This window comes from Callionymus lyra, chromosome 8, assembly GCF_982586985.1.
Source record: "Callionymus lyra chromosome 8, fCalLyr1.hap1.1, whole genome shotgun sequence".
In the NCBI taxonomy this organism is placed as follows: Eukaryota; Metazoa; Chordata; class Actinopteri; order Syngnathiformes; family Callionymidae; genus Callionymus; species Callionymus lyra.
The window spans coordinates 23,465,107-23,478,398 of NC_141825.1; the positions used below are offsets into that span (position 1 = coordinate 23,465,107).

General features: G+C 39.5%; 1 protein-coding gene across 1 annotated transcript; it reads left to right on the plus strand.

Moving 5' to 3' along the window:
* The first annotated feature begins 284 nt into the window (after positions 1-284).
* LOC148074296 (olfactomedin) lies at positions 285-7,986 on the plus strand. Its single transcript, XM_087797309.1, has 4 exons — positions 285-636; positions 3,416-3,628; positions 4,970-5,102; positions 6,172-7,986. The coding sequence occupies exons 1-4, from the start codon at positions 400-402 to the stop codon at positions 7,017-7,019; spliced, it is 1,431 nt and encodes a 476-aa protein (XP_087653435.1). The 5' UTR covers positions 285-399; the 3' UTR covers positions 7,020-7,986.
* Positions 7,987-13,292: the final 5,306 nt, after the last annotated feature.

Here is a 13,292-nt window from a genome sequence, read left to right on the forward strand (position 1 = left end):
GAGACCTGGACCCGTGAGACCCAGCGGCGGGGACAGGAAGTGGCGTTGGAGGAAACTCTCGCTCTGGGACTTTTTCTCAGAGATTCTCACTTCCGTATTTGTGATCCCAGGTGCTGACCGCTTCTGCTTCTGAGGCACGACAGGGCTGTTGCCATGACGACGGCAGCCTCACACGACGAGCCATCATGATATTTTGACCTGTTGACTTGGGCGTTTGCTGAGGTCAACAGTTTTTGAGTTTCATGTTTCGCAATCGAAAGGATTTGCTTGGGAAGATTTCAGGGGGAACAACAGACGCAGAAACAGGAAACAGTTTCCAACTTTCACATCCGCCATCGGTGACTCACGGCGAGTTGAAGTTCGACCATCAGCATCGTTTCCTCTTCACTCGTCGCCAACATGTCTCTGACGAAGCCTCATCTTCTTCTTCTTCTTCTTCTTCCTCTGGCCTCCACCGCGAGTCCCTCCGTCCTCCAGGACGAAGGACGAGTCCAGCGAGTGTCCGGTCGCCGCGGCGACGACTCGTGCCTGTGCAGCGTCAACGCCAGCGTCTGGTCCTTCCCCGTCCACGTGTACGAGGCGGCGCAGCAGCGGGCCGAGGCGTGCCGGGATGCCCTGGACGCAGCGGAGGAGCAGGTTGGACCAGCAAAACCTAAAACCATTGTTCTGTAAAAACGTATGAAAGTAGATGTTGTTGGTGATCAATGAAGACGTCGGTGTTTAAGATAAGATAAGACGTGATGGATGTTAACATGATGGCATTTTAAATGTTGACACTTGAAATGAAATGTTGTTTAATTAAGAATTTCATATTTGAATAGTTTTATTATATAATTAAACACAATATTTTTTAAGGTTACATTTCTATTATTGAATAATTAAATTCTATTATTTGTCAATTGAAATGTTTATTTATTTTTGATAATAAAAATTCACTGGGGAGTTTAATATTGTAATTAAAATAATTCATAAATAAAATATTATTCATTCAAATATTCAAATATTTTTCAATTCAGAAAATCAAATGTAAAAATGTTGGTGTATCAGACAAAACCAACAGAGCACCGAGCTACTTTCGTCCAATCATAATCATCATAATAACTTTAATTTTTAAAGCAGTTTTCTGATGAATATAAAAGTCTGTGTACAATTTTTTTAATTCAATATGTAAAAAAAAAGAAGAAAGAAATCAGCCTTTTCTCTCTGTATATATTTAATTGAATTCAGTTTTTATTAAATAAAAATTAACTTTTGACACACAGTTTTTCACTCAGTGATTCAATAAAAGCAGATTTAATTCATCAATACTTAAAAAAAATACTTTTAAAAATGGGAAAGTTTCAACATGAAATGTTAAACGTAATGGTACAATATAGTGGTGTTACTGATATACTTTCATAGAAACTACATAAAAAAACAGATACAATTAAGATAAATTGAGTCTGAAATAATAAACAGACAATATTAAAACTAAACTCGTACTACATTTTTTAATAAACTCTCAAAATATAAAATCATATTTATACTTTTTTTTTAAATGTGATAAAAAAAAATGAATCTGGCGATACGATATGTATTACATACAGGATCAACAATATGATGTATAGTGATACTGTAGTAACAAGTATATATGTGTAGTATTGTCCAGTACTTGACTCTGGTGTTGTGATAGTGTAGTAACAAGTATATATGTGTAGTATTGTCCAGTACTTGACTCTAGTGTTGTGATAGTGTAGTAACAAGTATATATGTGTAGTATAGTCGAGTACTTGACTCTGGTGTTGTGATAGTGTAGTAACAAGTATATATGTGTAGTATTGTGCAGTACTTGACTCTGGTGTTGTGATAGTGTAGTAACAAGTATATATGTGTAGTATTGTCCAGTACTTGACTCTAGTGTTGTGATAGTGTAGTAACAAGTATATATGTGTAGTATAGTCGAGTACTTGACTCTGGTGTTGTGATAGTGTAGTAACAAGTATATATGTGTAGTATAGTCGAGTACTTGACTCTGGTGTTGTGATAGTGTAGTAACAAGTATATATGTGTAGTAGTGTCCAGTACTTGACTCTAGTGTTGTGATAGTGTAGTAACAAGTATATATGTGTAGTATAGTCGAGTACTTGACTCTGGTGTTGTGATAGTGTAGTAACAAGTATATATGTGTAGTATAGTCGAGTACTTGACTCTGGTGTTGCGATAGTGTAGTAACAAGTATATATGTGTAGTATAGTCGAGTACTTGACTCTGGTGTTGCGATAGTGTAGTAACAAGTATATATGTGTAGTATTGTCCGGTACTTGACTCTTGTGTTGTGATAGTGTAGTAACAAGTATATATGTGTAGTATTGTCCGGTACTTGACTCTTGTGTTGTGATAGTGTAGTAACAAGTATATATGTGTAGTATAGTCGAGTACTTGACTCTGGTGTTGTGATAGTGTAGTAACAAGTATATATGTGTAGTATTGTCCAGTACTTGACTCTAGTGTTGTGATAGTGTAGTAACAAGTATATATGTGTAGTATAGTCGAGTACTTGACTCTGGTGTTGTGATAGTGTAGTAACAAGTATATATGTGTAGTATTGTCCGGTACTTGACTCTTGTGTTGTGATAGTGTAGTAACAAGTATATATGTGTAGTATTGTCCGGTACTTGACTCTTGTGTTGTGATAGTGTAGTAACAAGTATATATGTGTAGTATAGTCGAGTACTTGACTCTGGTGTTGTGATAGTGTAGTAACAAGTATATATGTGTAGTATTGTCCAGTACTTGACTCTGGTGTTGTGATAGTGTAGTAACAAGTATATATGTGTAGTATTGTCGAGTACTTGACTCTGGTGTTGCAATAGTGTAGTAACAAGTATATATGTGTAGTATTGTCGAGTACTTGACTCTGGTGTTGTGATAGTGTAGTAACAAGTATATATGTGTAGTATTGTCCAGTACTTGACTCTGGTGTTGTGATAGTGTAGTAACAAGTATAAATGTGTAGTATTGTCCAGTACTTGACTCTGGTGTTGTGATAGTGTAGTAACAAGTATATATGTGTAGTATTGTCCAGTACTTGACTCTGGTGTTGTGATAGTGTAGTAACAAGTATATATGTGTAGTATTGTCCAGTACTTGACTCTGGTGTTGTGATAGTGTAGTAACAAGTATATATGTGTAGTATTGTCCAGTACTTGACTCTGGTGTTGTGATAGTGTAGTAACAAGAATATATGTGTAGTATTTACAGACCACATGACTCTTGATGAAGTCGTAACTGCTTTCATTTGTTTTCAAACTAAAATATGTCCAAACATCAGCTTTAAAAGCTGCTGGAGTCACTGTATCCTCTCGTCCTCAGTCACCGCCAGGATCTCGCAGGACTTTTATCAATATACACTTTAGACACTTTCGATCTCCTCCAGGTCCAGTTGGCTCAAAGTCGGCTCCCTCAGATCCAGGATCAGGTCCAGAACGTCATGGACCGACTGGAGCCGTTCCAGTACCTGAACGATCAGGGGTTCTACTCCAGCTTGTCTCTGAGGCAACTGGGCCAGGAGCTGAGTCAGCTGGAGGTCCACATCAACGCCGTCCACGGGCAGATGAAGAGCGACCAGACCAGGAGTCTCAGCAGGGAGGTGTGTAGTACGAGTTCTTTTGCGATTGTCGTCATCACAACATGTGTCTTTTCTTGTTATTGTCGTCATCACAACATGTGTGTTCTTGTTATTGTCGTCATCACAACATGTGTGTTCTTGTTATTGTCGTCATCACAACATGTGTCTTTTCTTGTTATTGTCGTCATCACAACATGTGTGTTCTTGTGTTGTCGTCATCACAACATGTGTGTTCTTGTGTTGTCGTCATCACAACATGTGTGTTCTTGTTATTGTCGTCATCACAACATGTGTCTTTTCTTGTTATTGTCGTCATCACAACATGTGTCTTTTCTAGTTATTGTCGTCATCACAACATGTGTCTTTTCTTGTTATTGTCGTCATCACAACATGTGTGTTCTTGTTATTGTCGTCATCACAACATGTGTCTTTTCTTGTTATTGTCGTCATCACAACATGTGTGTTCTTGTTATTGTCGTCATCACAACATGTGTGTTCTTGTGTTGTCGTCATCACAACATGTGTGTTCTTGTTATTGTCGTCATCACAACATGTGTCTTTTCTTGTTATTGTCGTCATCACAACATGTGTGTTCTTGTGTTGTCGTCATCACAACATGTGTGTTCTTGTTATTGTCGTCATCACAACATGTGTCTTTTCTTGTTATTGTCGTCATCACAACATGTGTGTTCTTGTTATTGTCGTCATCACAACATGTGTGTTCTTGTTATTGTCGTCATCACAACATGTGTCTTTTCTTGTTATTGTCGTCATCACAACATGTGTGTTCTTGTGTTGTCGTCATCACAACATGTGTGTTCTTGTTATTGTCGTCATCACAACATGTGTCTTTTCTTGTTATTGTCGTCATCACAACATGTGTGTTCTTGTGTTGTCGTCATCACAACATGTGTGTTCTTGCTATTGTCGTCATCACAACATGTGTGTTCTTGTTATTGTCGTCATCACAACATGTGTGTTCTTGTTATTGTCGTCATCACAACATGTGTGTTCTTGTTATTGTCGTCATCACAACATGTGTGTTCTTGTTATTGTCGTCATCACAACATGTGTGTTCTTGTGTTGTCGTCATCACAACATGTGTCTTTTCTTGTTATTGTCGTCATCACAACATGTGTGTTCTTGTGTTGTCGTCATCACAACATGTGTATTCTTGTTATTGTCGTCATCACAACATGTGTCTTTTCTTGTTATTGTCGTCATTACAACATGTGTGTTCTTGTTCTTGTCGTCATCACGACACGTGTGTTCTTGTCGTCATCACGACACGTGTGTGCTCTTGTCATCATCACGACACAAGTGTGTTCTCTTGTCGTCATCACAACATGTGTGTTCTTGAAGGTGAAGAAACTGCGTCAGGATGTGGATCAGATGCAAACGACCGACAACATCAACATGAAGACGGTGAAGGAGAAACTTCGTTATCTGAGGAACAAAGCTGAGTCCTGCAAGTCCATCCCCCAAGACTTCAGAGGTACATGTCTGTCTGTCTGTCTGTCTGTCTGTCTGTCTGTGTCAATGTGTGTGTGTCGGTCTCTGTATGTGTGTATTTCTGTTGGTATGTGTGTGTGTGTGTCTTTCTGTTTATGTGTGTATTTCTGTTGGTATGTGTGTGTGTCTTTCTGTTTATGTGTGTATTTCTGTTGGTATGTGTGTGTGTCTTTCTGTTTATGTATGTATTTCTGTGTGTATGTATGTGTGTCTTTCTGTTTATGTGTGTATTTCTGTTGGTATGTGTGTGTGTGTCTTTCTGTTTATGTGTGTATTTCTGTTGGTATGTGTGTGTGTCTTTCTGTTTATGTATGTATTTCTGTTGGTATATGTGTGTGTCTTTTTGTGTATGTGTGTATTTCTGTTGGTATGTGTGTGTGTCTTTCTGTTTATGTATGTATTTCTGTTGGTATGTGTGTGTGTCTTTTTGTGTATGTGTGTAATTCTGTTGGTATGTGTGTGTGTCTTTCTGTTTATGTATGTATTTCTGTTGGTATGTGTGTGTGTCTTTTTGTGTATGTGTGTATTTCTGTTGGGATGTGTGTGTGTCTTTTTGTGTATGTGTGTATTTCTGTTGGTATGTGTGTGTGTCTTTCTGTTTATGTATGTATTTCTGTGTGTACTGTATGTGCGCGTGTCTTTCTGTTTATGTGTGTATTTCTGTTGGTATACGCGTGTGTCTTTTTGTGTATGTGTGTATTTCTGTTGGTATGTGTGTGTGTCTTTCTGTTTATGTATGTATTTCTGTGTGTATGTATGTGTGTCTTTCTGTGTATGTATGTATTTCTGTGTGTATGTGTGTGTGTCTTTCTGTGTATGTGTGTATTTCTGTTGGTATGTGTGCGTGTGTGTGTGTGTGTGTGTGTATGAGGTGTGTTATTTTGTATGGACTGAAATGTTTGTATATACATAATTATGAATCAGATTCCGCCTTCACGTTTACACTATTATTCGTAGTATTAATAAAAGTGTCCTTCAGTTAGCTCCGTTAGCTTCACTGAGCCGTGCACGTCAGCTCCTCAACACGTTCCTTGTGTCCTCCCGTCTCTCAGTACAGAGCCGGCACTGCCTCCGAGGTCTGATGGTCAACATCAGCGATCCGGTCGTGACCAAGGTCAGCCCGTTCGGCAAGAGCTTCGTGTCGGGGTCCTGGGGCAAACAGGCCATGTCGGATAGCCCGGACCAGAAGGAGAGCTACTGGGTCCAGCCTCTGGTCAACAGCCACGCGTGGGGGAACACGGTCCGCGTGTACGAGACCCTGCCGGACTTCATGTCCTCCACCAGGCACAAGGACTTCATCTTCGCTCCCTCGTTCAGCCACGCCGACGCCAACGAGGGTCCCAACGCGGTCCTGTACGGGGACGCGCTCTACTACCACTGCTACCGCTCCACCAAGATCTGCCGCTACGACCTCCAAACCAAAACGGTCGCTCGTGTGACCCTTCCCGGGCTGGAGGTGGGCTTCAGCAACAAGTTCCCCTACTGCTACTACGACTGCCGCGCCAACAGCGACATCGACCTGGAGGCCGACGAAAGCGGACTTTGGGCGCTGTACGCCACCACAGGTAACCACGGTAACCTGGTGATGAGTCGGCTGGAGTGGTACGGCGAGGAGAAGATGCTCAACGTCACGCACACGTGGGAGTCCAGGCTGTTCAAGAAGTCGGTGAGCAACGCCTTCATGGCGTGCGGCGTCTTGTACGCCACGCGGTACCTTGACAAGACCCGCGAGGAGGTTTTCTACGCCTTCGACACGGCCACGGGTCGAGAGGACAACACGCTGTCCATGCGCATGGAGAAGATTGCTAACGGCGTCTCCAGTCTGAGCTACAACCCGACCGACCGCCACATCTACATGTACAACGAAGCGTATCTCCTGGCCTACCGCACACACTTCTAGAAGATCAGAGACACTTCCAGAACAAGATCAAACCACCTCCTCAAAGATCAGGAACACTTTTAGAAGAAGATCCAACAATCTCCTAACATATCAGGACCACTTTTAGAAGAAGATCCAACTATCTCCTCAAAGATCAGGAACACTTTTAGAAGAAGATCCAACATCTCCTAAAATATCAGGAACACTTTTTAGAAGAAGATCCAACATCTCCTAAAATATCAGGAACACTTTTAGAAGAAGATCCAACATCTCCTAAAATATCAAGACCACTTTTAGAAGAAGTTCCAACAATCTCCTAAAAGATTAGGAACACTTTTAGAAGAAGATCCAACTATCTCCTCAAAGATCAGGAACACTTTTTAGAAGACGATCCAACAATCTCCTAAAATATCAGGAACACTTTTAGAAGAAGATCCAACATCTCCTAAAATATCAAGACCACTTTTAGAAGAAGTTCCAACAATCTCCTCAAAGATTAGGAACACTTTTAGAAGAAGATCCAACTATCTCCTCAAAGATCAGGAACACTTTTAGAAGAAGATCCAACTATCTCCTCAAAGATCAGGAACACTTTTAGAAGAAGATCCAACATCTCCTAAAATATCAGGAACACTTTTAGAAGAAGATCCAACATCTCCTCAAAGATCAGGAACACTTTTAGAAGAAGATCCAACACATCTTTACAAGATCAAAGACACTTCTGAAGGAGAAGAACCAAACACAATTCCAGACGAAGATCAACGACAAAAATCTCTTTGTCTCGAGAAGTATTTATCGTTTAGTTGCCTTCAAATACTTTACTAACACATTTGGTCAAATATAAAAACATGTATTAAAAGCCTTTGAAATGTTTATTTCTTCCATATCGTGTTTCCACGACGATGTGTGTCAATCAAACATTTTAAGAACCAATACAGATACTAACCCTTCAATAACACAAATAAAAATATTTTACACATTGAACAAATGCTGATATTTCATTTTTTTGCTTTTACATTTCAACTCCAACCCTTTTTGTTGCAGAAAATAAAAACAACGAATCATTTGAAGTATATATACTGTACACAGTACGTTCGATGCTACTGATTTGACCCTCGGAACCGCGAAACAGAACCAGAACCTGGGACTGTTACAGGCTGCAGTTTGACATGTCAACCACCAGATGGCGCAGTGACCGCAGGCGGTGCCGCCGGATCGGAGACGCATCTGGGTCAGAACCGTGCACGGCAGGGGGCGAGCCAGAGCCACCAGAGGAGACACATGTTCGCCCGGGCTCATGTTCGACGGAGACACGCCCGGACCTGGACCACATAATGACAGGGTCCCGGGGCAGCCGAGCCAGAACACACAGAGAGTTGTGGTCACTAGATGGACCTGGTGCTGGTCCGGGACATGTTTGATCCATAAATACTCTCTCTTCATGCACATTAGCCAAAACATTATGACCAGATCGTTGACGTCAGAACAACCAGTAAAAGTACTGCCTTCTGGCTCAGCTCGGGATTTGTAACAGTTTTACTGCAAGGCTAATGGCTACATTCAAGAAACATGAAGCGTCTCCAGTTAAAAAGAAGACTCAACCAACATAAAATGTCACATCAATGTCCACATCAGTCACATGACTCAGGACTCAGTCACATGACTCATAATGTTTTTACATATCATTTCTACACACGTGGTCATAATGTTTTTACATATCATTTCAAAACACATTTCAAGTCAATATTCTTTCTATTCATAATTGTAAGTATAACGATGTCACCAGACTATACTAAACGAGCACCGAGCTACTTGATCCATCTTTCGGCCGATCATGGTGAAACTGTTTTTACTAACATTTTAAATATACTTAATTAAATTAAATTAACTTCCTGTATTACGTCGAAGCGGCTCCTCGGGTTCATGAACTGGGGTTGACCGGAGGGAAAGTTCATTCGGGGATCATGACCCTAAACTAGTTCTTTAAAATGAAGGAGGTTTCTCATGATGTGCTTCATGTACTTTGGTGTAGAAAGAGCTGAGCCAGCAGCTAGTGCTGTGTTTGTTCAGACGTCTGCTGGTCTGAAGGTCAGTTAATGACCCTTGAAAAGGAGAAGTGGGTTTTAAAAAACAAATGAAAACATGGAATTGATTAAAACAAACAAAACCTCGGGGCCTCGGGTCACTTTATGATCGTAAGACATGAACCGGTTTAACCCGGTTTAATCTCTGGGTCACCGTGAGACACGACGAGGGTTAGAAATGTTTTCTGAATCAAATCTCTTTTCTAATTAATTTGATAAAGTATTTAAATCATATTCAACATCGTCATGGTTTAGGTCTGTTATTATGTATTAAATCTGTACGTATCACCATACATGGTCAATGATACGATATATAGTGATACTGTAGTAACAAGTACATTTCAGTTCAGTTCAGTTTATTTAAAAGGACAATGTGCAGTTACATATATACACAATTTATGTGTAGTACTTGACTCTGATGTTGTGATACTGTAGTACCAAGAATATATGTGTAGTATTGTTGAGTACTTGACTCTGGTGTTGTGATACTGTAGTAACAAGTATATATGTGTAGAATTGGCGAGTACTTGACTCTGGTGTTGTGATAGTGTAGTAACAAGTATATATGTGTAGTATTGTGGAGTACTTGACTCTGGTGTTGTGATACTGTAGTAACAAGTATATATGTGTAGAATTGCCGAGTACTTGACTCTGGTGTTGTGATAGTGTAGTAACAAGTATATATGTGTAGTATTGTCGAGTACTTGACTCTGGTGTTGTGATAGTGTAGTAACAAGTATATAGGTGTAGTATTGTCCAGTAATTGACTCTGGTGTTGTGATAGTGTAGTAACAAGGATATACGTGTAGTATTGTCCAGTACTTGACTCTGGTGTTGTGATAGTGTAGTAACAAGTATATATGTGTAGTATTGTCCAGTACTTGACTCTGGTGTTGTGATAGTGTAGTAACAAGTATATATGTGTAGTATTGTGGAGTACTTGACTCTGGTGTTGTGATACTGTAGTAACAAGTATATATGTGTAGAATTGCCGAGTACTTGACTCTGGTGTGGGATAGTGTAGTAACAAGTATATATGTGTAGTATTGTCCAGTACTTGACTCTGGTGTTCTGATAGTGTAGTAACAAGTATATATGTGTAGTATTATCGAGTACTTGACTCTGGTGTTGTGATAGTGTAGTAACAAGTATATATGTGTAGTATTGTCCAGTACTTGACTCTGGTGTTGTGATAGTGTAGTAACAAGTATATATGTGTAGTATTGTGGAGTACTTGACTCTGGTGTTGTGATACTGTAGTAACAAGTATATATGTGTAGAATTGCCGAGTACTTGACTCTGGTGTTGTGATAGTGTAGTAACAAGTATATATGTATAGTATTGTACAGTACTTGACTCTGGTTTTATGATAGTGTAGTAACAAGTATACATGGGTAGTATTGTACAGTACTTGACTCTGGTGTTGTGATAGTGTAGTAACAAGTATATATGTATAGTATTGTACAGTACTTGACTCTGGTTTTATGATAGTGTAGTAACAAGTATACATGTGTAGTATTGTCCAGTACTTGACTCTGGTGTTGTAGTATTTACAGACCGCAGGACTCTTGACGAAGTCGTAACTGCTTTCATTTGTTTTCAAACCAAAATATGTCCAAACATCAGCTTTAAAAGCTGCTGTAGTCAGTGTATCCCCTTGTCCTCAGTCACCGCCAGGATCTTGTGAGATTTTATTGTTCTTTTAGGCTGCGGAGGACATCAGTTTAATTCCAACAAAAATTAAGGAAGGCGTTGAGGTATTGTATCTTAAATGTAAATACAAAAATCTAAATATTTGATTTCATACTCTTTCAAAGCCCAAAAAAGTGAATGTTTTTCATAAGTACTATTTCTATTGCAGTTGAACATCGACGAGTTATCGTGTAACTAACATGGGGACATACACACGTCTATGGTATTTCCTGACAGCTCCAGTCATATTGAGTGCATCTAAACACTCTTTCATTCGTTCCGACGCCTCGAATCTTGATCTGTCACCACGTGAATTATCAGCACTTCCTGTTTCCTGTGCGAGGCGCACGTCGAGGAAGGCAGTCGCTGAAGAAGCTCGATGGCGTCGGATTCGGTCGATTTGTCGGCGACAGACGGAGCGAGTTCTGAGCCGAGACTCAGAGCAGCCGAAACCTTCCTCTAATTAGACCCCGTTGGGTGATTACACTTCATTAGACCCTGAAGACTCGTCCAGACTTAAACACTCTTTTCTCTCTCACTGTAGGTAAGTAAGTCATTTTTATTTGTATAGGGCTTTTCCAGACCAGGGTCACAAAGCGCTTAAACAATCAAAACAATATTCAATAAAGTAAATACTTTAAAGATCAAGATAAAACTGATAACACAACAGGAATTCCAGAAAATCAAGGAAAAGCCTGAACAAATAGAAATGTCTTAAGATGTTTCTTGAAGGAGTCAGTAGATCATCAAACACAGAGATGGTTCCAAAGCTTAGGAGCAACAGCCTGGAAGGATTTCTCTCCTCTGGTCCTGAAGCGTGTTCAGGAACCATCAGTAGATTCTGATCCACAGACCTCAGAGCCCCAGCTGGGGTGTAAGTCTGGATCAGGTCACTGATGGAAGGTCTGACCATGAATAGATCTGAAAGTAAGAACAAGAATTTTAAAGTTGATCCTGAAAGAAACTGGAAGCCAGTGAAGAGTTTTAAGGACCGGAGAAATGTGAGTTCTTCTACTAGAGCGGGTCAGAATTCTCGCTGCAGAGTTCTGAATCAACTGCAGGCGAGACAGATCCTTCCTGTTAAGACATGAAAACAAACTGTTACAATAGTCCAGACGAGAAGAAACAAACGCATGGATTATAAGATCCAGATCATGTTCCGACAACATTTTCCTAAGTTTAGAGATTTTTCTCAGTTGAAGGAAACAGTTTGTGGTCAGTTTTCTGCAGTGTTGTTACCAGAGACATGTCTTTGTCAAATACAACACCCAGGTTTCTCAGGCTCAGTTTGGACTGGAATCTTATCATCAGGAGCAATCACCAGAGCTACCACTTATTTCCGACTATTCTCTCCATCAAACGCTCTTAAGTTTCTATAGACGTCGAGGAGAAGAAGAAGAAGAAGAAGAAGAAGTTGATTTTCATCCCACTTTTCAACCCTTCAATCTCCACGTGAGTTGATCCAGATGTGGACGTTCCTCTGGAACATGGGCAGGAGGAACATGAGGATGTTTAAGTGAAACCACAAAGGTGTGGGCCAGCTGAAATAAGAGAGGGATGAGAGGAGGAGAGACGCTGCTGCTATATGAGGCCTATAATGACAAGTTCTCTCGGAGCGAAGACCAAAATACTCGCGGAGACGCTTTTTTAACAAGAGACTGAAAGGAGGAGGTCTGGAAATTACAGGGTGGAGACTCGTGTGTGTGTGTGTGTGTGTGTGTGTGTGTGTGTGTGTGTGTGTGTGTGTGTGTGTGTGTGTGTGTGTAGGGTGCAGAGTTTCATCATAAAGTTCATGAATCAAGCACATATATATTTAATCGGATAAATCTTTCTTTTTCATCTTTTTTCACTCATAGAAAATGTGTTTTTTCTGTTTATAAGTTTGACACTTTTCTACTTTTGTATTTTGAGAAACATACTTGATACTTCATCCTGAGTTACATTGTAGAATTCATGTGAATGACGTTTATTAAAATGTCATGAGGTATACATGTATATTCTTATGTATACTTTGTGATTCCAAAAATTAAAAAACACTTTTTCTAAATTTAAATATTATTTCTATTCATAAATGTAAGTATTAAAGTGTCACCAGACTATACTAAACGAGCACCGAGCTATTTGATCAAAATTTAGGACCAAACATGGTTGAACTGTCGTACTAATATTTAAAATATTGAATTAAATTAAATTAACTTCCTGTATTAAATCAAAGTAAGTAAGTGAGTAATAGTTATTTCTAAAGTGTTTTTCTAGACCAGGTTCACAAATCAATCAAAACAATACTTGAAGCTGCTCCTTAGAAAATATTCCATCGTTATTTTGATGATTTAATGTACTTTATTCATGAGGTATACATGTATATTCTTATGTATACTTAGTGATTCCAAAAATTAAAAAACACTTTTTCTAAATGTATTGTTTTTTCTATTCATAATTGTAAGTATAAAAGTGTCGCCAGACTATACTAAACGAGCACTGAGCTACTTGATCAAACTTTCATGGTGGAACTTTTGTA

Coding starts and splice junctions, on each gene's coding strand:
- LOC148074296 (XM_087797309.1), top strand. CDS start 400: ATGTCTCTGACGAAGCCTCATCTTCTTCTTCTTCTTCTTCTTCCTCTG. Junction 637..3,415: donor TGGACGCAGCGGAGGAGCAG/GTTGGACCAGCA, acceptor GATCTCCTCCAG/GTCCAGTTGGCTCAAAGTCG. Junction 5,103..6,171: donor CATCCCCCAAGACTTCAGAG/GTACATGTCTGT, acceptor CCCGTCTCTCAG/TACAGAGCCGGCACTGCCTC.